This window comes from Pistacia vera, unplaced genomic scaffold (assembly GCF_008641045.1).
Source record: "Pistacia vera cultivar Batoury unplaced genomic scaffold, PisVer_v2 Contig340, whole genome shotgun sequence".
Lineage (NCBI taxonomy): Eukaryota > Viridiplantae > Streptophyta > Magnoliopsida > Sapindales > Anacardiaceae > Pistacia > Pistacia vera.
This window is the reverse complement of record NW_022196158.1, coordinates 279,787-307,551: the sequence shown is the minus strand read 5'-3', so window position 1 is coordinate 307,551 and position 27,765 is coordinate 279,787. Positions and strand designations below refer to the sequence as shown.

Below are 27,765 nucleotides of genomic sequence, written 5' to 3'. Positions count from 1 at the left end.
TTACAAGTATGGCGGGAAACCAGAGTTTATCCAGGAATCCCATACTTCATCATATTGTTCAAGCCATCTTCCTCCACAACTGTAAATGGATGCTCATGCATGAGCACCCAATGGGCGATCAATTCCCTCATTTTCGACATGTCAAACTTCCCACTTAAAGCTGATAAAATAGTAGTTGTAACATCATTGCCGGCACTCAAAAAACTAATATGTTGTTGCCTCATGGAAGCTTTTCTCCTTAAACACCGGCTTAAATGTCTATTGAACTGGGTGGTGCTTCCGATGGCATTAATACACAACTTGACTTTGCAATGGATACACTTAGCCTTTTTGGTACCATTAAGGAGTACTACCTCCTTGAACTCCGTCCATACCACTGATGTCTTCGCTCTTTTTGCTTCTGAATTGGATTTTGATTTTCATCACCATTATCTGGGCTACTAATACTTTGCTTCATATTTATTGTGGTTGCATTCAAGTTAAGGTTACTGCCAGGTGTATTGGTAATTTTATCTTTTATTGTAGGGGTACTTGAGGAATTACCCTCCATTTACAAACCTATAAATGGAAAAAAAAAATCAGCAATTTAATGCAAAACTAATATGAAATAACGTCGAACTATTACATTGCACACACATCAAACCAATACATTATACATTGCACACCAATATTAATTGTCATCAATACATCCTAACATTCATTTATTCTTTAATCAGATATGTTGGTTGAAGAATTAAATGCTCTATTTATTCATTCAAACTCATTTATTCTTTAAATGACTATGTAGAATTATGTCTTATGCCTATTTATTGTATTACATTAATCATAATGTCTTTAATACAATTTAGAATTATATGTCTTATGCTCATTTATTTTACCAAACTGTTTCTTGCTTTGATAGAGAATTAATTCTTATATCTTTGAGTATAAAGGCAACCCAAACAGATCAATTTGGAGATATTTTCAAGTTAACTGAGTTGGTTTTTTTAATCTTTTCCCCAAATCTCTATTTTTCATTTGGGTTTTTTCAATATATGAGATTATATCAGTTTCCCTCTCCATTGAGATAAAAATATTAAGAATTTTTTAGTATCCTATAATATTTATGTTATCCTAGAATTTTTTAGTATCCTATAGTATCCTAGAATTTTTTCAGTTTCCCTCTCCATTGGACTAGTTGGAGGAGTTGCATTATCAGTGACATTAGTTTATTTTGCAACTGTGAATATGTATGAAGCATGGTCTTGGCTCAACAGCTTCCTAAAACTGGTAAAAAATGAGCTGACATATGTGTAATTACTTATTTGGCTGAGAGAGATAGGACATAATGAAGATCATTGCCCTTTACCCTTTTGCAATTTAATATATAACAAAGCCCCAATCCCCACCACCAAATGCAGAACCACTTCCCACAAACAAATTTATAAATTGCCCAGTCCCCACCACCAAATGCAAAACCACATTCCTACAAACAAATTTATAAATTGCCCAGTCGGCCAATCCCCACCACCAAATGCAAAACCACATTCCCACAACCAAATTTATAAATTAACAACCATTAACAAACTCCTTTGCAATTTCAATTTTGTCCCACAAGTCCACAACACAACCACAATCACAAACAATAGCAATTTCAGTAAAGCAATTTAAACAAACAGTGAAATAGACCCAATACACGGCAGACTGCTTTTCACAGATAGTACACAAACATTAACCTTGTATGGGTTTCACAGCAACACCACCACAGTCAACCACCACAACTAGAGGTGTTCATAAGAACTGTTCGAAACAAGAACCGTTGGGTACCCAGTGTTTGGTTCTGGTTCCTACCTAGAACCGATCGTCAACGAGTAGGTTCTGGTTCCAAAAATCTGGAACCGACACTGTACGGTTTAGATTCTGATTCCTATAGTCAAGAACCAGAATCGAGAACCGAGACTGAAATGAAATGTTATTAAAGAGTGGGGGGGTTATATAATTTACCTGCCACATATAAAAACTTCAGATTAGGGCAAAAAAAATCATTTTCTTTCTTCCCTTCTCACGATCTTCATCTGCTCTTACTGCTCTCTGTCCACTCACTTCAGATTAAGGTAAAAACTTCAGCTTTTTTTTCTTTGCAAAAAAATTCATTTTCTTTCTTCCCTTCTCACGATCTTCATCTACTCTTGCTCTCTGTCCACTCACTTCAGATTAAGGCAAAAACTTCAACTTTTTTCTTCCTTTAATTTGCTTGGTTTTGTGAAACGTGATCCTTGGAATCTAGAAGAAGACACTAAAGCACTCCAAATTCTTAAGGTAATTTCCATTTCTTTCTTTTAATTTTATTTTTGAATTTTAACTTGATCTACAGATCTAGAGTAACTTAATTTTTGCTTTAATTTGAATTCTAAATAGTTTCAGTTGCACACATTTTACATAGAAATTCCCTCAATGATTCGTGAAAAGTGGTTGTTGATTTCTTAGCATCTCTCTCTGTGTGTGCGCAAAACCCCAATATCTCTATTATTCTATTGCAGTTGGTGTATTTTGTACAAAAATATAATCATGCTTCAAAACCTCTTATTTTAACATTTGATGTGATTTGATTGCCAGTGAATAATATTGGAGTTAACTTTTGTGGATATTAATAGATTGTTGGACATTCATTGGGTGGAGAAACTGCAGCTCTTTTAACATATGTATTGTGGGAGCGAAAGGAATTATCAACAACAACCTGTTTTACATTTGCTCCAGGTTTGTTCTTTTTGTTCTAAGACCATGGAAGAGTTAAGATTTAATTTTGGGAAGAGTTATTTAATTACTGCCTTATTTTGGGAAGAGTTTAGATTTAATTTTGAAGTTCCCTTGAGGATTACTTGATGGATGCAAAAAGTTATGACTCAGGTAACAAATAATATCAATATTTTATATTCATATTTGGTTAATTTATTCCCAAATTATTTTGTTCAATATTTTGAACTTACTAATTAATTTTCTTGTATTTGTTTTGTAGAAATTAATGCACATGAGGTGAGCAATTTAGAGCATAGAGCATGAGATATTTTTAGTTTTTCATATTTTGATGTTGTTAATTGTTATGTTACTAATTTTATATGTTATGTAATTTCATCAATTTAGTTTTGGAGTTTATAATTTTGAATTTGTGATTTTCAACGGATTATTGTAATATTTTAATTTTGAATTTGTGATTTTCAATGGATTATTTTAATTTTAGAGTTTGAAATTTATAATTTTAATTTTGTTAATAAGTGCCAAGTGCGGGGTATTTGTAAGTTTTTAAGATTTTTTTGTCATTTTAAAAACTTTGGGGGGGGGGGGGATATAATGAATTTTACAGGGTACCCAGAACCGGAACCGTTGTTACAAGTTTTGGTTCTAGGTATCTAGGAACCGGAACTGTCGGTTCTGGTTCCAGTTCCAAAATTCAAGGAACCATCGGTTCCGGTTCTGGCTCTGGTTCCTTCTAAAAGTGTAGGGTACTCGAAACTGAACACCCCTAACTACAACTGTAAATAGTCTGCTCTTCCTTGAATTCTTTCACCAGAAAAAACCCCCTGTTACAGACAAAGAATTCACAAAAAAACAACTTCAAATTTCATTGACATCGTTCACTTTTTGTCAATCACAGAGGGGTTTCACAAGCTACCAAATCGAAGAACAAAACCAAAACAAACAACCTTACTTCTAAAGTATTTATAGACTTTGAAGAAACTCAATACTCACCGATTAAAATCCGATGAAGATGATGAAGATCCGACGAAAATTTTGTGCTGATGATGGAGAAGAAAATCTTGAGTTTGGGAGGAGTTTCAAGTTTCAACTTTTACGGCAAGGGTTCATCTGGCGAAGGAATTCGACGATTTGGGGATTTTAATAACGGGGGACATTTTATTATTTTTTAAAACTTGTGATGCATAATTACTAATTAAATCCCAGTACTTCAGAAAACCTCAAAAAAACCCCTGGTATTTCTAGCCAGGCTCGGCTCGCGAGCCTAACGAGCCGAGCCAAGAATGGCTCAAACTCGGCTCGTTCTATCTCACAAGCCAAGTCGAGCTAGCTCGTTATCAGACGAATCGAGCTGTTAACGAGACGGACTCAAGTCAAGCCAAGTCAACTCATGAGCAGCTCAGTTCATTAAGCAGCCCTGGGAGTAGGTGTTGTACAGTAACGCGTATGCTTTGCCAGCAACTCTCTTGACCAAGCCCAATCTTAAGTGTACTTTAACTTAGCCCACCTCTCTCCCATTTAATATTTATTGAATTTTTAGGCCTATGCCATTATGTTTATTGAACGGGGCCCAAATAAGTAAATAAAAACCTTTAATTTTTGTTTACTACATTAAGTAAATTATATATCTTTTTTATTTTTTATGGGTTAGCCGAGTGGTAAATGTTTGGGGTCAATGGGTTTACTCCCCCTGTGATCTCATATTCGAATCACAAGAATAGTTACTAATACTGTTGGCCAGACCGCAAGGCTTACCTTGATTCAGAAGTCTTTTTCAAGATCAGGGGACTAGTGCGCATAAGTTAGTCTAAACATCCTAGATAACAAAAAAATAAATTATATATTTCAATAATATTCCTTTTTTATTTTCTTATCGGCATACTATCCTGACATTTAATTTAATTTTTAATTTTTTCCAGTATTTTTATAGACATAATAACTATAGCTATATAAATATAATAGTTATATTTTCATTTTAAAAAAAAAAAAATTAAAAGTTCTTTCACTCACTTGTTTTAGTTGATTAATGTCTTCCCCTGTTTTTTACATCATATAATAAGGTTCTAAAAAAATGATAAGCTAAAAAAATTTATCATTTTTTTTTTTATGCTGAAAGGGGCGTGCATGATTCTTGTTTCTTAGCACCACGTGACCAATTTAGCGTATAAAATAGTCATTAATTGCTTAATTTTTTTAAAATGAAATTAAGAGTAAACGACTTTTTCCCACCCAAGGTTTGCCATAATAAATTTTTCCACCAAAAAAAATTTAAAATACCATTTTTTCACCCAACGTTTATATTCTGTTAATACCTAAAATATATTTCACTTTTTCAGCCAAAATTCGGCAAGTTAATAGAACCTAAGGTAAGAGAAATTTTATAAAGTGGAGATCGATAGATCGGATAGTGGTAATCGATTAAATATTTGTCATCGGAATAAGCTAGAAATTAGTTAAAAACAAGAAACTCTATCTTTGCAATAATTGGTAATTTACGAAAAATCAAATATCGAAGTTAGAGAGGTTTTATAGAGAGAACATCGCATATTCAAATGGTGATTGGCCCTAATAACCCTAATTGGATAGTAACAAAATATTGAAAAAGTGATTTGAAACTTTTTTGGTGAAAAAATTGTCCAAACCTTGGTGGGAAAAAGTCGTTTACTCTAATTGATATTTTTAAAACATGACGTGTGGGAAAACGATGATAGAGGACAGGCATGTGGCTGCTGAATACACGTAATATTTAAACAAGTGAAAAAGGGGCAGCCGCTCATTTTGAAAATTTTCCGAGACGTGAAAAGCATCCCCAGTTAAAACTAAAAGCGCAAAAGGACGAATAAGAAATTGCCATATTACTATTTGAGTTATGACTATTCTTAAGAGCCCTTTAGTTTATTGATTTTAACATTACGTACTTTTCAATTTTCATTCGCTTGGTATAAGCCAAGGGAGATCGTCGGTGTTGATAGTTAGAGAGCAATTTAAATCATTATTATTGACAGTTTGTATAAATTAATAATACATTTTCAATCATCCAACTCTTTATTATTTAATATAGGTTTTTATATTATTAAAATACTTACATTAATACATAATTCATGTGTTTATCACAAAATAATCGCACTAATCTATAGGTAAAACTTAATGTACTTTTATTTGTTTTGTGTCTTAAACTCACACTTTAACATAAACATTTAATATAAAATCTAAAAATAAACAAAACTAATCAATCCTTATTTTGTCAAATAATCAATCTTATATTGAAATTTAAATATAAGATTACGTTTTATTTTTAATTTCACTAAACCTTTGGGGAGGAAAGTAGGATTATTAGAATCTTAGTTAAATTACGTTTTATAATAATTAATTAGAGGCAGCAGCACCTCGCATCTGTGGCATAACATAAGTTCCATTTTGGATGCTCTGGTGGATTCTCTCGTGTCACGTCTCTCTTTATAAATTGACCAGCACCCTTCCTTCGATCTACAACACTACCCATTTTTTTGTTCGAAGAAATTACGCATTCTTTTTAGACAAATTACAGGCGAGATTGATGGTTATGTGAAAAATGGTGAGGTTGGTTGCGCACGTCAACTGTTTGATTTGTTGCCTAACAAGGATATTTTTACTTGGAATTCGATGATATCAGGCTATGTGGGATATAGGGGATATGGGGACAGCACAATGGTTGTTTGATATGATGCCATTCAGGGATTGTTTTCTTGGAATTGTATGATTGAGGGTATGCAAAAATAGGAAATGTTACATTAGCTCGTGACTTTTTGACAGCATGGCTATGAGGAATGTGGTGTCTTGGAATATAATGTTGGCTCTTATGTCCGATGTAAGGATTATAACGAGTGTTTGAGACTTTTTGATAGAATGATAGAAGGAGGGGAGGCTAGGCCAAATAAGGCGTCTCTTTGAGTGTCTTGACTGCATGTGCAAATTTAGGGACGCTTGATAAAGGTATGTGGACTCATTCATACATCAAAAACAGTAGAATTGAACCTGATGTGTTACTGTCAACTGCTCTGCTGACAATGTATGCAAAATGTGGGGCCATGGATTTGGCTAGTAATGTTTTTATGAGATGCCTGAGAAAAGTGTTGTGTCATGGAACTCTATGATCGTGGGATATGGTATGCATGGGCAAGGAGAAAAAGCCTTAGATATGTTCACGGAGATGGGAAGAGAGGTTCAACACCAATGATGCTACTTTTGTCTTGTTTTGCAGCGTGTACGCAGGAGGAATGGTATTGGAGGGTTGGTGGTACTTTGATCTTATGCACGAGTTTACAAGATTGAACCGAAGGTGGGAGCACTATGGGTGCATGGTTGATCTTCTTGGCCGGGCTGGTTTGATGAAAGATTCAGAAGAGCTAGTTAGAAAGATGCCTATGGATGCAGGACCAGCCTTGTGGGGAGCTTTACTTTCTTCTTGTAGGACCCACTCAAATTCAGAACTTGGAGAGCTTGTGGCAAAGCATCTAATGGAAATGGAACCAAGGGATGTTGGCCCATATGTGGTGTGTCTAACATATATGCCTCAGAAGGGAAATGGGATGATGTAGAAAATGTGAGAAGGTTGATGAAGGAAAAGAGTTACATAAGACAGTGGGCTCAGCTTGGTTCCCCTAGGAGAATTTGGTTCTGAATCTACTGTGGCAAATATTCTGCCCATAGGAGAACTATCGTATACTCCATGTTAGGTGAAATAGGTACCAGATGAAATTGTCTGGTTGAATTGCTTTGGGTTCATGATTCACAAATTGTTTAAATTGAAGCTTTGTTCTCAATATGTTGTACATTATTGACATGAAATTTGGGGAAGAGAACTGTTAATAACACGAAAACGCCTCTTCCCTTCAAGAAGGCTAACAATTGTCTGGGGTCTTCAAGATAGGAAGCAGGAACTAAGAGCACTGCAGCACCGTGCAATTGTTGTCTATTGAAATCTGCGCACCAATCACAGAAACCAACTTGAAGCACATTTGCAACCAGCTTCCAAAAAGATTAGCAAGGGTCTCAATGCAGAACTTGTTAGACACACCACAACATTGGGTGTGAGGGACAGAATGAGCGGCGGGCGGCCCATAATGTGTGTTAACACCAGGGTACTTTATATAGAGCAGGCAGCAGATCATTCAACAAACACGAAGGGCCTGTTTCTATTAAACATACAAACTTAGAAGAGTTTCTGTGTGGTTGCAGGCGGTATGGCTTATAGTGCTAATTCTTATAAATTATATAATGAGATGTTCTTCTACCATTTGTAATGCAAGATTCTAACATATGGTATCAAAGCAGATTTTAGATTACAGAAACTTGACGGATGGTTAAAGAATTATGACTTCAGAAGGAACAGAATGAGAAGGGCATCAGCTCCAGATGGTGAACATATGGACATATTAAGTAGCAAATTTGCCCTTGTAGATAGGTTTGAATATCCAACCGCTATTAGTCAAAATAAAGCTATCGCAGCGTGCGGCATATTTTCTTGTTTTGTACATGGAGTCTAAAGTAAATCCCCTAAAGAATCAATGGGAGGTGTACAATAATTCTAGTCGTTATACTTTTGTTTTTATTTGTTTGATAATGGTCCTGACGTTGTTCATACAATAATTCCAAGGCTTATCGTAAAAGTATATTTATGTCTTTTTCTTACCTGGTATGTTTTCGTTCTCATTCTAAATCAAAGCAGAAATTTGGACTTAGTTAATACGAAACTAAATCCATTGTCAAAATATATAATATTAATTTAGTGGAAGTACAAGTACGTAGTATTTAAGCCAAAAACATCTGCCTTAAACTGTTTGTCACTAATTATGGTGGAGAGGGCTAACCAAGTCAACACGTTGACAAGATCATTTTATTTATTCTTTCTGCATAATCCAATTGTGAAACTGGAAACGGTGCTGTGGCTATAGATTTACCGTATAAAGTAGCAAGGTAATTCGAGATTATTAAATGGGATTCAATAAGACATATATTTTATACGTTTTCAGATCAGTGTTATTATTAGAGATATAGTTAACTATCATCAGATTAAGTTGATTTAAATGCCGTATACCGTAATCTAAATCTATTCATAGTTATATCCCATATATTGAAGCAGCAAATGGTTTTTACTGGACGTATGGCCGGTGGCCGTTACAAGTAAGCACTAAGGAGACGTCAACGTCCAATATGACTGCCAGTACGTATTTATAAGAAAACTGGAATTTATTAGTCAACAATACAATCATACATTCACGACTTTATCTAGTTAAATGAATGAAAATCAAAGTATCAGAGATTTATTTTATATAGCTTCTTGAAGGAAAAAAATAGTATGAATTTTGGCGCTTAGTTATTGACTTGGACGCCTGTGTCATATGTTTGTCCAGCTTTCCAGTCTTGGGGTATATGTTTACAGGAACTACCCACGAATCATCTCCGTCATCGGCGCTAAACAGCAACTCAGAGACAGGGGACCACTCGGTGGTGAGGTTGTTGTCCAAAATGCTCCATAACTCCTATCAAGAGCTTGCAAAAAAGTTTTGAGTCTGCATAGTTCACAACCTTTTCATTAGTATAGTAGCAGGACATGATTGGATTATTACATATTTTTCGTGTGATTAGAGTTATATCTTCTTTTTAAATGTATGAAATTAAGTTTCTGCATGGCAGGTTCAGAATAATAATAAAAAAAATCGTTAATTGTACCTCACATAGCTGCACAGCAGTGATATCGTTTTGCCTTGTTGATACCATAACGAGAAAGCTAAATAATGAGGGTGCTGCTGTTCTCATCGATCTTAAAGTTATATCTTCCCGGGTAGCTGCAAGAAACACTGTTCAACCAAACCCCAACTTTATGAGTAGCTAGTGCATGAATCATCATGAGGTATGCCTTTAGTTTGTCTCTTAGAAGCAAGAACTATATAGAAATATATTTAATATTATCTTTGCAAGTTTCTCATTATCATACATGTTCAGTTCATAAGCAACTTAATGTAAGAATATATATTGGAACCTCACCGTCTATATTCAATATCAACCAACCAAGTCTAATATAGATGCTGCTGCATCAGAAGTTTGAGCCATCCGACCAAAGGCTCTCCTGCTTAGAATGAAGTCCGTACGGTCACTCGAGCCTGAATCAGTGATAACTATGGTTACTCCTTTGTCTGAGCAATAGTAAATGTCCTTGCACCTCACCTATTAATACAAAGTAAAAATATATAGTAAATATCAATTTCATGTTAACCATGATATTGGAAAGCTTACAAATCCCAATATGTGTTGTTCAGGGATATACCTGATAGCAAGCACACACAGCCAACACCATTGCGGTAGAGATCCGATGCAGCTGATACATCTCCACCATTAATGTTGCTCCGAATGAACCATACCCGCAAGCACCAACTGCAGTTTCGTCAAAAAATATCAATGAGATTGTGGCATTATAATATCAAAAAATACTCATTTAAGTGATTGTTTTACTATGCTATTACCATCTGTTCCATTGTCATCGGAATTGGGTAGTAAGCTGCTCGTGATTGAAAACAGTCGCTGCATGTTGCAGCCTCAGCCAGAGTTTGGATAAGAATAAAGTTGCAAAAAAGAACAAAAAGGATTTAAGAGCCATTGTAGGACAAATTAAAGAGCAAATGCAATGAAAAGCTAGCAAGCAATTACAAGAAGAAACAGAATAAGGTGGTAGTGCATAAAGTGAACGAGGTTTGTCGTATTTATAATGAGAATAGCAAGTTTGGTAGACCTTTCCAAGTTGATATTTGCTTTAAATAAATATATTAAACAAGTTGAAAGGGAATACATCTACCAGGATTGTTTTTAGATATATCTAAGACTTTCATAATTACTTGTTTGGGCATGTGTACAAAACTAATTCATGCATCTTTGACCATCAATTAATTATATTGCATTCTCCTTAATTTGCAGAACTGAATTACTGGATTCAATAAGTGTCAAAAGTCAAGTTGTCCGTAGTTGAATTCAAAGTTTCATCACTATTCTTCTACATGGTTTATTTTATTTATTAAGCCGTTATTCTCTAATGAAGACTTTAATAAATAAAGCATATATAGACAGATAAGCATAAAGAGAAAACATTTGATTGATCGCTCTTAGTTGATTTTCAGATTTTGTACATATTGGCTACAGTATACCGAGCAGGAACTGATCAATGGTGTTTGACCCTCATGACTTACCTAATAAGAGAAGGTTGAAAGTTATTAATCTGAATCCAAGAAGTTGAGTATACTTGGAATAAAATTTTGCTAACTGTTTAGTTAAGATAAATGAGTTTGAATTGACAAGTTACTGGATTAGGTGGTTTTGCACTGAAGACCTTAACCATAGGTTAGGCATCTCTTCATCATGATGAGTGTCCCCCACGATGTGAATATGACTACAAGGGCTGCCACCAAATTGTTCAAATAGTTAAGCGCTCTGGTCCCGGCCCGAAGCTGGAAAGGAACCACCCATATCACATTAATATTAGTTCAACAAAAGCTTGCTAAAAAACACCCAGAGCTAGAGTGTTGCGAGGAAGCAAACTTAAGAATAAGTGGCAGAAAGTAAGTATATTATTTGTAGAGATGAAAGCATTGGAAAGTTGGCATATGTATGTAGTGTTTTATTTTTATTGTGAGAGAAATGGTGGTAGGCGCAACGAAACTGACTTGAAATTTGATGACAAATAACAGTGAAGGAAAGATTTTCCATTTGAGAGACTGGTTCGGAATGAAGTTGAAATAACTAATACATCAGCCATGACATGGAAACCATTTTAGGACTAAGGACCCACATGAATATAGAGGTAATTCTTTGGTTATAAATTGATATTATTAATAAAGGAAACCTAGGTAAAGTGATATTGACGTTAAGGGATATAAAGATTAGATCATATTGTTGAAACTCATTTGATTGTGGTTATGAGGTATGTTTTTATTCATCGCTGTGTTCCTTCTGCTTAAACATATGAGCTCAACACAGAGTTTAATATATTAAACTGGGGTGCAAAAGCAACTATCAAAATAGCTTCTCCTTTTTAAGCGTGTCTATACCATTTTAACAAGATTCTTTGCTTACTATTATTAAAACGAGTTCCTGTTATAAATTAACCTGCATACATACTATATTTCTCGTTACAATATATATACATATAGTTACCTGAGTGCTATATTGTTTTTTACACTTCAGAATGAAGTGTCTTGAGAAAAAATATCTGTAAGAGAGGTTGATTTAGTTATAATGTACCTGATAACTGACCCGAGAGGTTTCATTTAATCATTTTACAAAGAAATCATCAAAGAGATATAACTACATCCTTTTTGAAGCTCATGGTGAAGAGTAATTAACAGTAGTTTCTTAATACCATAATTAAAGTAAATAAAATAAGTCTATTTTATTTTCATTTGTAATGATGATGGGAGTTGTGATTACGGGAGTAGGTAGGGTGTTAACAGCCAGTGGCTAATGAGCCGCTCTGAAGAGAAGAATTAACGAGCCGAGCCATATTATATGGCTTGGCTCGGCTCATTACGGTTTTACACATTTTGAGCCCAAATAATTCAATTCTTTTTTTTTTTAAATTAAATTTTTTTTTTAAATTTGTGGGCAGGTGCATTTGATTGTTGAAGTTCAAACTGTTTATTTCACTTTTCATTTATTTTGTAAAATGATTTATTTCACTTTCATTAATTTGCTGGGCAGAGAAGAATTACTAATGTCTGATGCTTTTGTTAAATTTTCACTTTTCATATTTGTTACTGATTTATTTTGTCAAACTGATTCATTATTTTTCCCATCCTCAAACTAAATTCTAAATTCTAATTTTCACTTTTCATTTATTTTATTTTTTTAATTGTTGGGCAGCAAGCAGGTCTGAATCTATTGTCAGAAGTGTTCTCATGTCTCATACATCACCCAACAATTAACTTACTTAAAATCAACATTAAATGAAATGCTACTGCTATTAACAATTTATCATTCAAAATATGTATGTACCACAAATTAAGTTAAGTGAACTAAATATTTTTTGTTAGTTTACTTGACTTAATTAAGTTTTCATCAAAACAAAATGGGGGGTTAGCATAACTATACATCAAGTGACCCCATCCATCAAAAAAATATATAACAGCAAAAGATAATTGGTTGTATGTCCATGTAGCCCCACCTCCTACAAAAAAATTAATGTGAAACACATTGATACAATGTCATTTATATAAAACCTAAAGATGAAAATGCAAACCTAACACAAAATAATAAATATAGACCTGCAAATCCTACTGCCACAGCCAATAACTCACGAGTGAATCAACAATCTACTGACTCCCATCACCTGACAGAACGAAGTTGAATCTCCAAGTGATCTCATCCTCCTCTTTTTTAAAATAAAAAAGAGATAAAAATATATATAGGTTAGAATAAAGTAATTTTAAATATTGAATTAAACAAAACATGTAAGCAATGGAACTTACTTTGCACCATTTCTTCACTCCATTCAAAGTGCGACACCAGTCACATCCACATAACAACATCTCCACCTAGCTGTGACAAAGAAGCTCGGTAGCTATCAATAACCTTGCTCTCAGCACTGAATGCAGATCTGAAGCAACCGTAGTGATGGGGAGGGTATCTCACGAGCCATCGAGACATATAAGAAACTTGGTTGAATTTGCCTTCCACCACTGTAAGGAACGAATGAGGCATGATCCCCACACACTTATGGCTCCCTTTCAAATAACAGTCCAACTCAGATTACTAGGCTCAACATTTCAAACATCCAGAAAGTGTAAAATCACCAGGCCTCGGCTCCCCAACCGCAGCCCTCACCAATGGCTCCATGTCCACCTTGTGATGTAGAGCACGGGATAGTCACACCTTGATTAGCTTGAACATCATCTCCATATAACTCATACAATACCGGACCATCATATTTGCCTGTCCTTTGCCTCATAATACATCTTAGGGAATGGCCACTGAATAACCCTCATTTTCAGCAGATCCAATAACAGCCACAGACATCAACACATTACTCCCCAATATTTATCAAACTTGTGTTCATTTTCTAACCATTACTATAAAAATCATCTTCAGATTCACTTTTACTACCAACATACATTTCACCGACACACCTCCTTCAAGAATAAATTAGACGTGGATAATCACTTCTGAAATGAGTTTGGTTGAACCACGAATACTTTTAAAATTTCGCAGACTTTCTCCACTTTCTCCAATCCTCGGCACTCGGATTATTATGATAATTGATATCCCTCCTTTCAATCTTGGAAAAACTTTTTGAACTTAATTGTCTTGCCAACATTTATAGATAGATTCCACCTTGTATTACAATGGAGAATAAGTTTCCATAGGCAATTTAGTGTGTTAACAATCTCAGAAAATACCTTCAGCCTGCTTTCTGAACTGTTGATATACAACACACTCTCATAGATGTCGTCAATGATGTGCCTAATTGATGAAGTTCATCTTGAACAATCAGGTCAAGATGTGTGCGCAACATCTCACATGAAACAGTTTACCTCCCAAAGGAGTTTCCCGAAACTTCAAATTTTCCTTCAAAACTTAATCGCAACATCATTACTAAAACATTATCCACAAAAATGTATATACTTATTTTCAATTCCCCATCCCATAGGCACTTGAAAATGGTTCGCAATCGCAATACCAGACGGAAGAGGTAGACGAACAAAGTTGAGGATACGTCTATTCAGCCTCCAAGTACTCTATCCAATGCCCGGTCAACACCATATACTCCATTTTTGATTCCTGAATTCCATAAGTCTGTAGTCAAACTGATTTTTTTTCACACTCTCAATAAAGTCTTCAATTTGGCCTTCTCACTTCATATACCTTCATACAATCCTTTTTACAAGTATGGCGGGAAACCAGAGTTATCCAGGAATCCCTAATCATCATATTGTTCAAGCTCTTCCACAACTGTAATGGATGCTCATGCATGAGCACCCAATGGGCATCAATTCCTCATTTTCGACATGTCAAACTTCCCACTTAAAGCTGAAAATAGTAGTTGTAACATCATTGCCGGCACTCAAAAACTAATATGTTGTTGCCTCATGGAAGATTTCTCCTTAAACACCGGCTAAATGTCTATTGAATGGGTGGTGCTTCCGTGGCATTAATACACAACTTGACTTGCAATGGATAACTTAGCCTTTTGGTACCATTAAGGAGTACACCTCCTTGAACCGTCCATACCTGATGTCTTCGCTCTTTTTGCTTCTGAATTGGATTTTGATTTTCCACCATTATCTGGGCTACTAATACTTTGCTGTATATTTATTGTGGTTGCATTCAAGTTAAGGTTACGCCAGGTGTATTGGTAATTTTACTTTTATTGTAGGGGTACTTGAGGAATTACCCTCCATTTACAAACCTATAAATGGAAAAAAAAAAAACAGCAATTTAAGCAAAACAATATGAAATAAGTCAACATATTACATTGCACACACATCAAACAATACATTATACATTGCACACCAATATTAATTGTCACAATACATCCTAACATTCATTTATTCTTTAATCAGAATGTGGTTGAAGAATTAAAGCTCATATTATCAAACCATATTCTTTAAATGACTATGTAGAATTATGTCTATGCCTATTTATTGATACATTAATCATAATGTCTTTAATACAATTTAGAATATAGTCTATGCTCATTTATTTTACCAAACTGTTTCTGCTTTGATAGAGAATTAATTCTTATATCTTTGAGTATAAAGGCAACCCAAACAGTCAATTTGGAGATATTTTCAAGTTAACTGAGTTGGGTTTTTTTAATCTTTTCCCCAAATCTATTTTCATTTGGGTTTTTCAATATATGAGATTATATAGTTTCCCTCTCCATGAGATAAAAAAGTAAGAATTTTAGTATTAATATTATGTATCCTAGAATTTTTATTTAGTATCCTAGAATTTTTCAGTTCCCTCTCCATTGGACTAGTTGGAGGAGTTGCATTATCAGTGACATTATTATTTTGCAACTTGAATATGTATGAAGCATGGTCTGGCTCAACACTTCCAAAACTGGTAAAATGAGCTGACATATGTGTAATACTTATTTGGCTGAGAGAGATAGGACATAATGAAGATCATGCCCTTACCCTTTTGCAATTAATATATAACAAAGCCCAATCCCCACCACCAAATGCAGAACCACTTCCCACAAACAAATTTATAAATTGCCAGTCCCCACCACCAAATGCAAAACCACATTCCTACAAACAAAAATTATAAATTGCCCAGTGCGGCCAATCCCCACCACCAAATGCAAAACCCATTCCCACAAACCAAATTTATAAATTAACAACCATTAAAAAACTCCTTTGCAATTTCAATTTTGTCCCACAAGTCCACAACACAACCACAATCACAAACAATAGCAATTCAGTAAAGCAATTTAAACAAACAGTGAAATAGACCCATACACGGCAGACTGCTTTTCACAGATAGTACACAAACATAACCTTGTATGGGTTTCACAGCAACACCACCACAGTCAACCACCACAATAGAGGTGTTCATAAGAACTGTTCGAAACAAGAACCGGGGTACCAGTGTTTGGTTCTGGTTCCTACCTAGAACCGATCGTCAACGAGTAGGTTCTGGTTCCAAAAATCTGGAACCGACACTGTCGGTTTAGATTGATTCCTATAGTCAAGAACCAGAATCGAGAACCGAGAATGAAATGAAATGTTATTAAAGGTGGGGGGGTTATAAATTACCTGCGCACATATATAAAACTTCAGATTAGGGCAAAAAAAATCATTTTTTCTTCCTTCTCACGATCTTCATCTGCTCTTACGCTCTCGTCCACTCACTTCAGATTAAGGTAAAAAACTTCAGCTTTTTTTCTTTGCAAAAAAAACATTTCTTTCTTCCCTTCTCACGATCTTCATCTACTCTTGCTCTCTGTCCACTCACTTCAGATTAAGGCAAAAACTTCAACTTTTTTCTTCTAATTTGCTTGGTTTTGTGAAACGTGATCCTTGGAATCTAGAAGAAGACACTAAAGCACTCCAATTCTTAAGGTAATTCCATTTCTTTCTTTTAATTTTATTTTGAATTTTAACTTGATCTAAGATCTAGAGTAACTTAATTTTTGCTTAATTTGAATTCTAAATAGTTTCCGTTGCACACTTTTACATAGAAATTCCCTCAATGATTCGTGAAAAGTGGTTGTTGATTTCTAGCATCTCTCTGTGTGTGCGCAAAAACCAATATCTCTATATTCATCAGTTGGGTTTTTGTACAAAAATATAATCATGCTTCAAAAATCTTATTTTAACATTTGATGTGATTTGATTGCCAGTGAATAATATTGGATTAACTTTTGTGGATATATGATTGTTGGACATTCATTGGGTGGAGAAACTGCAGCTCTTTTAACATATGTATTGGGGGAGCGAAAGGAATATCAACAACAACCTGTTTTACATTTGCTCCAGGTTTGGTCTTTTTGTTTAAGACCATGGAAGAGTTAAGATTTAATTTTGGGAAGAGTTATTTAATACTGCCTTATTGGGAGAGTTAGATTTAATTTGAAGTTCCCTTGAGGATTATTGATGGAGCAAAAAGTTATGACTCGGTAACAAATAATATCAATATTTATATTCATATTTGGTTAATTTATTCCCAAATTATTTTGTTCAATATTTGAACTTACTAATTAATTTTCTTGTATTTGTTTTGTAGAAATTAATGCACATGAGGTGAGCAATTTAGGCATAGCAGAGATATTTTTAGTTTTTCATATTGATTTGATTGTTTGATGTTACTAATTTATATGTTATGTAATTTCACATTAGTTTTGGAGTTTATAATTTGAATTGTGATTTTCAACGATATTTTGTAATATTTTAATTTTGAATTTGTGATTTTCAATGGATTATTTTAATTTTAGAGTTTGAAATTATAATTTAATTTTGTTAATAAGTGCCAAGTGCGGGGGATTGTAAGTTTTTAAGATTTTTTTGCATTTTAAAAACTTGGGGGGGGGGGGGATATAATGAATTACAGTACCCGAACCGGAACCGTTGTTACAAGTTTTGGGTCTAGGTATCTAGGAACGGAACTGTCGGTTCTGGTCCAGTTCCAAAATTCAAGGAACCATCGGTTCCGGTTCTGGCTCTGGTTCCTTCTAAAAGTGTAGGGTACTCGAAACTGAACACCCCTAACTACAACTGTAAATAGTCTGCTCTTCCTTGAATTCTTTCACCAGAAAAAACCCCCTGTTACAGACAAGAATTCACAAAAAACAACTCAAATTCATTGACATCGTTCACTTTTGTCAATCACAGAGGGGTTCACAAGCTACCAAATCGAAGAACAAAACCAAAACAACACTTACTTCTAAAGTATTTATAGACTTTGAAGAAACTCAATAACTCACGTTAAAATCCGATGAAGATGATGAAGATCCGACGAAAACAGTTGTGGGATGATGATAAGAAAGGTTGATGAAGTGGTGGACTAATTATTGACATAGAATTTTGAAATTTTTGTGATACATATTTTATTATTATTTATGTATGATCAAATCTAATTCTGTTGTATTCTTTGTTTATTGACTATCAGTTATCAGAAGCACTGTATAGTGCTGAGTTGATTATTTTATCAGTTGTTTAGACGGTAACAATCAACGTTGCAAAATTGTGAACTTGCCGTCTCATTCACCCGCTCGGACGAATGTGAGGTCAAGGCAGCGAAAATAGGCAAAAGGCCAAGGTAATTCATAATAACTACAAAATTGAGGCCGGCATAACATGAAACTAATAATCAAACCCTTGGATCTTTTTACCTGTGTGGTGTCCATTTGTTGTTTGTTTTCTTGTCGTGTTATGTTTCTTGAAAGATAAGCTCCCAAGGGTCGAAGCTGTCGGTTTCAAGTTGCTGATCATTATATGAAGCGTTTCACCATTCAGGTTTTTCAATTAAACCAACAAAAAGAAGATGAAGAATCAAGTATGTGGAAGTGTTTTTCTTCTTTTTTGCTTTCTTTTTCTTCTCAGTAATTGTATAAGTGTTGAGGCTCAGACTTGCACGCCGAGTGGCAAGATAAGAGGTAGAAAGCCTCCTCCAGGACAATGCGTTGAGGATAACGACTCTCTGTGCTGTGTACCAGGCAGACTTTACACCACTTACAGATGTTCACCAGCAGTGACCAACCGGACAAAGGCAACCTTGACACTCAACAGCTTTGAGAAGGGTGGGGATGGAGGTGCACCATCTGAATGTGACAACCAATACCATTCAAATGATAAACCTGTGGTGGCACTTTCAACAGGGTGGTACAACAAAGGCAGTCGTTGCTTAAACTATATCAACATCTACAGTAGTGGCAAGAGCGTCCGGGCCATGGTTGTTGACGAATGTGACTCTTCAATGGGTTGTGATAAGGACAATGATTACCAGCCTCCATGTGGTCACAACATTGTTGATGCTTCTCAAGCTGTTTGGAAGGCCTTGGGAGTGCCCAGAAACCAGTGGGGTGAAATTGATGTCTACTGGTCTGATGCTTGAACAATGATAATCCCCACTATATTGAATTATTGATCAGGCTGCATTGTGACATCATGTAAGTGTTAATTCATTCTATATATGAATATTATGCTATAAATATCTAATTTCCGGTAATACTTATTTTCTATTTTCCGATTTACTTTGAACGCTATGCAAAATTCCTGGACGTAATGGATATTATATAAGTGAAAAGTTTTGTCTGCCACGGATTGCTAGGACAGATGAGAAATTTAAAAGAACTGAAGATAGTTTCTGTATTACTGGGTTCTCCTGATACTCCATGGTGCAGCGAAAATCTATATCCACAGTCATAAAGACTTGGAACAATGATCATACCCCCACAATTTGATTGTCCATTTTCAGCAACTTCTTTTTCACTAATACAGTAACAACACAGTAGAGTAGAGTCATCTACTCATTTATGTAGTAAATTTAAAAAAAAAAAAAAAAAATTCTGATGGTAAAGCAACATTCATGATAGAGTCCATTTGTCTTGTTTCCTTATTACGGTCGACAACAATGAGAATCCGTAATGCTTCCACCATTGCGCTCCCCATCCAAGTAGAATCCACGTATGTCATCTGTCAATAAATACAAAACATAGGTTAAAATATGTACAGTAATTCTGATATGTTATTCCTCTCTTGACTATTTTTGTCCTTACTATATTGGCCCAGGATATTCAGTCCAACGGAACGCGCATTGCTTCAAAGCTCCCATTCATTCCCGCCAAATTCCAGTACAGAGAGAATGACTATTAGGCTCAAATTCTCTAAAACTGAAGCACTCTCGCTTGACAAATTCATTAAAGCCCAGAAAAACCTCTCTCAAACCCCACCAATACTCTGGTCAAAACCCCAAATCACGGTCACAGACAACCAACATGTAAACCACCCCATTTTACAAGAACTAGAATCATGCACAAGAATCAAAGACTTTCACCAAATCCACGCACAACTCGTAGTCTCGGGCCTCTCTCAAGACTCTTTTGTCGCAAGTCGGGTCTTAAAAAAGCTTTGTACTTGTTTAAGCTCAGTTTCTCTTGCTGTTGTGTTCTTTGATTGTCTCGAAGAACCTGATGCTTTTTTGTGTAATACTATAATGAAAAGCTTTTTGAGTTTGAATGACCCGTCTGGTGCTTTAAGATTTTATCATGAGAAAATGCTGCCCAAATGCGTTGAACATAACCATTATACGTTTCCGTTGTTAGGGAAGATTTGTGCAGAGGTTAGATCTTTGAGAGAAGGTAAAAAGACTCACGCCCGGGCTGTGAAATTTGGGTTTGAGTTGGATTTGTTTGTTAGGAATTCTTTGATTCATATGTATTCGGTTTCTGGGGAAATTTGGGATGCGAGGAGGCTGTTTGATAATGGGTCTGTGTGGGATCTGGTGAGCTGGAACTCGATGATTGATGGTTATGTGAAAAATGGTGAGGTTGGTTGCGCACGTCAACTGTTTGATTTGTTGCCTAACAAGGATATTTTTACTTGGAATTCGATGATATCAGGCTATGTGGATATAGGGGATATGGGGACAGCAAAATGGTTGTTTGATATGATGCCATTCAGGGATGTTGTTTCTTGGAATTGTATGATTGATGGGTATGCAAAAATAGGAAATGTTACATTAGCTCGTGATTCTTTTGACAGCATGGCTATGAGGAATGTGGTGTCTTGGAATATAATGTTGGCTCTTTATGTCCGATGTAAGGATTATAACGAGTGTTTGAGACTTTTTGATAGAATGATAGAAGGAGGGGAGGCTAGGCCAAATAAGGCGTCTCTTGTGAGTGTCTTGACTGCATGTGCAAATTTAGGGACGCTTGATAAAGGTATGTGGACTCATTCATACATCAAAAACAGTAGAATTGAACCTGATGTGTTACTGTCAACTGCTCTGCTGACAATGTATGCAAAATGTGGGGCTATGGATTTGGCTAGTAATGTTTTTAATGAGATGCCTGAGAAAAGTGTTGTGTCATGGAACTCTATGATCGTGGGATATGGTATGCATGGGCAAGGAGAAAAAGCCTTAGATATGTTCACGGAGATGGAGAAGAGAGGTTCAACACCCAATGATGCTACTTTTGTCTGTGTTTTGTCAGCGTGTACGCATGGAGGAATGGTATTGGAGGGTTGGTGGTACTTTGATCTTATGCAACGAGTTTACAAGATTGAACCGAAGGTGGAGCACTATGGTTGCATGGTTGATCTTCTTGGCCGGGCTGGTTTGATGAAAGATTCAGAAGAGCTAGTTAGAAAGATGCCTATGGATGCAGGACCAGCCTTGTGGGGAGCTTTACTTTCTTCTTGTAGGACCCACTCAAATTCAGAACTTGGAGAGCTTGTGGCAAAGCATCTAATGGAAATGGAACCAAAGGATGTTGGCCCATATGTGTTGCTGTCTAACATATATGCCTCAGAAGGGAAATGGGATGATGTAGAAAATGTGAGAAGGTTGATGAAGGAAAAGAGATTACATAAGACAGTGGGCTTCAGCTTGGTTCCCCTAGGAGAATTTGGTTCTGAATCTACTGTGGCAAATAATTCTGCCCATAGGAGAACTATCGTATACTCCATGTTAGGTGAAATAGGTACACAGATGAAATTGTCTGGTTGAATTGCTTTGGGTTCAGTGATTCACAAATTGTTTAAATTGAAGCTTTGTTCTCAATATTGTTTGTACATTATTGACATGAAATTTGGGGAAGAGAACTGTTAATAACACGAAAACGCCTCTTCCCCTTCAAGAAGGCTACAAATTGTCTGGGGTCTTCAAGATAGCAAGCAGGAACCTAAGAGCACTGCAGCACCGTGCAATTGTTTGTCTTTTGAAATCCTGCGCACCAATCACAGAAACCAACTTGAAGCACATTTGCAACCAGCTTCCAAAAAGATTAGCAAGGTTCTCAATGCAGAACTTGTTAGACACACCACAACATTGGGTGTGAGGGACACTGAATGAGCGGCTGGGCGGCCCATAATGTGTGTTAACACCAGGGTACTTTATATAGAGCAGGCAGCAGATCATTCAACAAACACGAAGGGCCTGTTTCTATTAAACATACAAACTTAGAAGAGTTTCTGTGTGGTTGCAGGCGGTATGGCTTATAAGTGCTTAATTCGTTTATAAATTAGTATAATGAGATGTTCTTCTACCATGTTGTAATGCAAGATTCTTAACATATGGTATCAAAGCTAGATTTTAGATTCTACAGAAACTTGACGGATGGTTAAAGAATTATGACTTCAGAAGGAGCAGAATGAGAAGGGCATCAGCTCCAGATGGTGAACATATGGACATATTTAAGTAGCAAATTTGCCCTTGTAGATAGGTTTGAATATCCAACCGCTATTAGTCAAAATAAAGCTATCGCAGCGTGCGGCATATTTTCTTGTTTTGTACATCTGGAGTCTAAAGTAAATCCCCTAAAGAATCAATGGGAGGTGTACAATAATTCTAGTCGTTATACTTTTTGTTTTATTTGTTTGATAATGGTTCCTGACGTTGTTCATACAATAATTCCAAGGCTTATCGTAAAAGTATATTTATGTCTTTTTCTTACCTGGTATGTTTTCGTTCTCATTCTTAAATCAAAGCAGAAATTTGGACTTAGTTAATACGAAACTAAATTCCATTGTCAAAATATAATAATATTAATTTAGTGGAAGTACAAGTACGTAGTATTTAAGCCAAAAACATCTGCTTTAAACTGTTTGTCACTAATTATGCTGGAGAGGGCTAACCAAGTCAACACGTTGACAAGATCATTTTATTCTTTCTGCATAATCCAATTGTGAAACTGGAACCTGTGGGCTGTGGCTATAGATTTACCGTATAAAGTAACAAGGTAATTCGAGATTATTAAATGGGATTCAATAAGACATATATTTTATACGTTTTCAGATCAGTGTTATTATTAGAGATATAGTTAACTATCATCAGATTAAGTTGATTTAAATGCCGTATACCGTAATCTAAATCTATTCATAGTTATATCCCATATATTTGAAGCAGCAAATGGTTTTTACTGGACGTATGGCCGGTTGGCAACTTTTACAAGTAAGCACTAAGGAGACGTCAACGTCCAATATGACTGCCAGTACGTATTTATAAGAAAACTGGAATTTATTAGTCAACAATACAATCATTACATTCACGACTTTATCTAGTTAAATGAATGAAAATCAATAAGTATCAGAGATTTATTTTATATAGCTTCTTGAAGGAAAAAATATGTATGAATTTTGGCGCTTAGTTATTGACTTGGACGCCTGTGTCATATGTTTGTCCAGCTTTCCAGTCTTGGGGTATATTGTTTACAGGAACTACCCACGACTCATCTCCGTCATCGGCGCTAAACAGCATCCTCAGAGACAGGGGACCACTCGGTGGTGAGGTTGTTGTCCAAACTGCTCCATAACTCCTATCCAAGAGCTTGCAAACAAAGTTTTGAGTCTGCATAGTTCACAACCTTTTCATTAGTAATAGTAGCAGGACATGATTGGATTTATTACATATTTTTCGTGTATTAGAGTTATATCTTCTTTTTAAATGTATGAAATTAAGCTTTCTGCATGGCAGGTTCAGAATAATAATAAAAAAAATCGTTAATTTGTACCTCACATAGCTGCACAGCAGTGATATCCGTTTTGCCTTGTTGATACCATAACGAGAAAGCTAAATAATGAGGGTAGCTGCTGTTCTCATCGATCTTAACAGTTATATTCTTCCCCGGGTAGCTGCAAGAAACACTGTTCAACCAAACCCCAACTTTATGAGTTAGCTAGTGCATGACATCATCATGAGGTATGCCTTTAGTTTGTCTCTTAGAAGCAAGAACTATATAGAAATATTATTTAATATTATCTTTGCAAGTTTCTCATTATCATACATGTTCAGTTCATAAGCAACTTAATGTAAGAATATATATTTGGAACCTCACCGTCTATATTCAATATCAACAACACCAAGTCTTAATATAGATGCTGCTGCATCAGAAGTTTGAGCCATCCGACCAAAGGCTCTCCTGCTTAGAATGAAGTCCGTACGGTCACTCGAGCCTGAATCAGTGATAACTATGGTTACTCCTTTGTCTGAGCAATAGTAACTGTCCTTGCACCTCACCTATTAATACCAAAGTAAAAAATATATAGTAAATATCAATTTCATGTTAACCATGATATTGGAAAGCTTACAAATCCCAATATGTGTTGTTCAGGAATATACCTGATAGCAAGCACCACAGCCAACACCATTGCGGTAGAGATCAGATGCAGCTGATACATCTCCACCATTAATTGTTGCTCCGAATGAACCATACCCGCAAGCACCAACTGCAGTTTCGTCAAAAAATATCAATGAGATTTGTGCATTTATAATATCAAAAATTACTCATTTAAGTTATTGTTTTACTATGCTATTTACCATCTGTTCCATTGTCATCGGAATTTGGGTAGTAAGCTGCTCGTGATTGGACAAAACAGTCGCTGCATGTTGCAGCCTCAGCCAGAGTTTGGATAAGAAGTAAAGTTGCAAAAAAGAACAGAAAGGATTTAAGAGCCATTGTAGGACAAATTAAAGAGCAAATGCAATGAAAAGCTAGCAAGCAATTACAAGAAGAAAACAGAATAAGGTGGTAGTGCATAAAGTGAACGAGGTTTGTCGTATTTATAATGAGAATAGCTAAGTTTGGTAGACCTTTCCAAGTTTGATATTTGCTTTAAATAAAATATATTAAACAAGTTGAAAGTGGAATACATTCTACCAGGATTAGTTTTTAGATATATTCTATAGACTTTCATAATTACTTGTTTTGGGCATGTGTACAAAACTTAATTCATGCATCTTTGACCATTCAAGTTAATTATATTGCATTTCTTCCTTAATTTGCAGAAACTGATTAACTGGATTCAATTAAGTGTCAAACAGTCAAAGGTTGTCCGTAGTTGAATTCAAAGTTTCATCACTATTCTTCTACATGGTTTATTTATTTATTTATTAAGCCGTTATTCTCTAATGAAGACTTTAATAAATAAAGCATATATAGTACAGATAAGCATAAAGAGAAAACATTTGATTGATCGCTCTTAGTTGATTTTCAGATTTTGTACATATTGGCTACAGTATACCGAGCAGGAACCTGATCAATGGTGTTTGACCCTCATGACTTACCTAATAAGAGAAGGTTGAAAGTTTATTAATCTGAATCCAAGAAGTTGAATGTATACTTGGAATAAAATTTTGCTAACTGTTTAGTTAAGATAAATGAGTTTTGAATTGACAAGTTACTGGATTAGGTGGTTTTGCACTGAAGACCTTAACCATAGGTTAGGCATCTCTTCATCATGATGAGATAGTCCCACCGTATGTGAATATGACTACAAGGGCTGCCACCAAATTGTTCAAATAAGTTAAGCGCTCTGGTCCCGGCCCGAAGCTGGAAAGGAACCACCCATATCACATTAATATTAGTTCAACAAAAGCTGGCTAAAACCACCCAGAGCTAGAGTGTTGCGAGGAAGCAACCTTAAGAATAAGTGGCAAGAAAGTAAGTATATTATATTTGTAGAGATGAAAGCATTGGAAAGTTGGCATATGTATCGTAGTGTTTAATATTTTTATTGTGAGAGAAATGGTGGTAGGCGCAACGAAACTGACTTGAAATTTTGATGGCAAATAACAGTGAAGGAAAGATTTTCCCATTTGAGAGACTGGTTCGGAATGAAGTTGAAATAACTAATACATCAGCCATGACATGGAAACCATTTTAGGACTAAGGACCCACATGAATATAGAGGTAATTCTTTGGTTATAAATTGATATTGATTAATAAAGGAAACCTAGGTAAAGTTGATATTGACGTTAAGGGATATAAAGATTAGATCATATTGTTGAAACTCATTTGATTTGTGGTTATGAGGTATGTTTTTTATCATCGCTGTGTTCCTTCTGCTTAAAACATATGAGCTCAACACAGAGTTTAATATATTAAACTGGGGTGCAAATGCAACTATGCAAAATAGCTTCTCCTTTTTAAGCGTGTCTATACCATTTTAACAAGATTCTTTGCTTACTATTATTAAAACGAGTTCCATTGTTATAAATTAACCTGTCATACATACTATATTGTTCTCGTTACAATATATATACATATAGTTACCTGAGTGCTATATTGTTTTTAGCGTACTTCATGAGAAGTGTTCTTTGAGAAAAATATATCTGTAAGAGAGGTTGATTTAGTTATAATGTACCTGATAACTGACCCGAGAGGTTTCATTTAATCATTTTACAAAGAAATCATCAAAGAGATATAACTGATCATACTTTTTGAAGCTCATGGTGAAGAGTAATTAACAGTAGTTTCTTAATACCATAATTAAAGTAAATAAAATAAGTCTATTTTATTTTCATTTGTAATGATGATGGGAGTTGGTGATTACGGGAGTAGGTAGGGGTGTTAACGAGCCGAGCCGAGCCGCCTATTATATGGCTCGGCTCAACTCGTTAATGGTTTTGACACATTTCGATCAAGCCGAGTTCGAGCCGGCTCGCGAGCCAACTCCAAATAATTCAATTTTTTTTTTTTAAATTTGTTGGGCAGTAGTGCACATCTGATTTTCTGAATTGTCAAACTGGTTTATTTCACTTTTCATTTATTTTGTCAAACTGATTTATTTCACTTTTCATTAATTTGCTGGGCAGATAAAGAATTACTAATGTCTGATGCTTTTTGTTAAATTTTCACTTTTCATTTATTTTGTCAAACTGATTCATTTATTTTTCGCCATCCTCAAACTAAATTCTAAATTCTAAATTTTCACTTTTCATTTATTTATTTTTTTAATTTGTTGGGCAGCATGCAGGTCTGAATCTGATTGTCAGAATGTCTTCTCATGTCCTCATACATCACCTAACAATTAAACTTACTTAAAATCAACATTAAATGAAATGCTACTGCTATTAACAATTTATCATTCAAAATACTGTATGTACCACAAATTAAGTTAAGTGAACTAAATATTTTGTGTTTAGTTCACTTGACTTAATTAAGTTTTCATCAAAACAAAATGGGGGGTTAGCATAACTATACATCAAGTGACATCCTCATCCATCAAAAAATATATATAACAGTAAAAGATAATTGGTTGTATGTCCATTGTAGCTCCACTCCTCCTACAAACAAATTAATGTGAAACACATTAAGTACAAATGTCATTTTATATAAACCATAAAGATGAAAATGCAAACCTTAACACAAAAGTAATAAATATAGACCTGCAAAATCCTACTGTCACAGCCAATAACTCACGAGTGAATCAACCAATCTGCTGACTCCCATCACCTGACAGAACAGGAAGTTGAATCTCCAAGTGATCCTCATCCTCCTCTTTCTAAAATGAAAAAGAGATAAAAATAATCTATAGGTTAGAATAAAGTAATTTTAAATAT

The 27,765-nt window shown here is 35.2% G+C and overlaps 4 protein-coding genes and 2 pseudogenes across 4 annotated transcripts in view; 4 read left to right on the top strand and 2 right to left on the bottom strand.

The window, feature by feature from the left end:
- The first annotated feature begins 5,419 nt into the window (after positions 1-5,419).
- On the top strand, positions 5,420-7,310 carry LOC116138356 (annotated as a pseudogene).
- The window catches only part of LOC116138336 (haloacid dehalogenase-like hydrolase domain-containing protein Sgpp), a 29,918-nt gene continuing 8,288 nt past the window's right edge, over positions 6,136-27,765 (top strand). Inside the window, exon 1 of the mRNA XM_031424051.1 lies at positions 6,136-6,280. The gene's annotated coding sequence lies outside the window, so the exon portion shown is untranslated. The remainder of the gene's footprint in view (positions 6,281-27,765) is intronic.
- LOC116138340 lies at positions 9,035-10,325 on the bottom strand (annotated as a pseudogene).
- LOC116138338 (putative ripening-related protein 2) lies at positions 18,380-19,455 on the top strand. The gene is made up of 3 exons (XM_031424053.1): positions 18,380-18,519; positions 18,647-18,756; positions 18,917-19,455. The coding sequence occupies exons 2-3, from the start codon at positions 18,696-18,698 to the stop codon at positions 19,312-19,314; spliced, it is 459 nt and encodes a 152-aa protein (XP_031279913.1). The 5' UTR covers positions 18,380-18,519; positions 18,647-18,695; the 3' UTR covers positions 19,315-19,455.
- Positions 20,034-22,837, top strand: LOC116138331 (pentatricopeptide repeat-containing protein At3g29230-like). The gene has a single exon (XM_031424045.1). The coding sequence runs from the start codon at positions 20,065-20,067 to the stop codon at positions 21,931-21,933; it is 1,869 nt and encodes a 622-aa protein (XP_031279905.1). The 5' UTR covers positions 20,034-20,064; the 3' UTR covers positions 21,934-22,837.
- On the bottom strand, positions 23,408-24,970 carry LOC116138335 (expansin-like B1). The gene is made up of 5 exons (XM_031424050.1): positions 24,742-24,970; positions 24,544-24,650; positions 24,260-24,441; positions 23,936-24,068; positions 23,408-23,772 (listed from the first exon to the last, which is right to left on the bottom strand). Exons 1-5 carry the CDS (start codon positions 24,959-24,961, stop codon positions 23,569-23,571), a joined length of 846 nt encoding a protein of 281 aa, XP_031279910.1. The 5' UTR covers positions 24,962-24,970; the 3' UTR covers positions 23,408-23,568.

Bases quoted from the DNA above. Each gene is read 5' to 3' on its own strand.
- LOC116138335 (XM_031424050.1), bottom strand. From the start codon at position 24,961: ATGCACTACCACCTTATTCTGTTTTCTTCTTGTAATTGCTTGCTAGCT. The intron at 24,651-24,741 runs GTAAATAGCATA...ACGAAACTGCAG, and splicing joins CGATGACAATGGAACAGATG to TTGGTGCTTGCGGGTATGGT. The intron at 23,773-23,935 runs GTACAAATTAAC...TGAACTATGCAG, and splicing joins CTGCTGTGCAGCTATGTGAG to ACTCAAAACTTTGTTTGCAA.
- LOC116138331 (XM_031424045.1), top strand. From the start codon at position 20,065: ATGACTATTAGGCTCAAATTCTCTAAAACTGAAGCACTCTCGCTTGAC.
- LOC116138338 (XM_031424053.1), top strand. From the start codon at position 18,696: ATGAAGCGTTTCACCATTCAGGTTTTTCAATTAAACCAACAAAAAGAA. The intron at 18,757-18,916 runs GTATGTGGAAGT...GCTGTGTACCAG, and splicing joins AAAAGAAGATGAAGAATCAA to GCAGACTTTACACCACTTAC.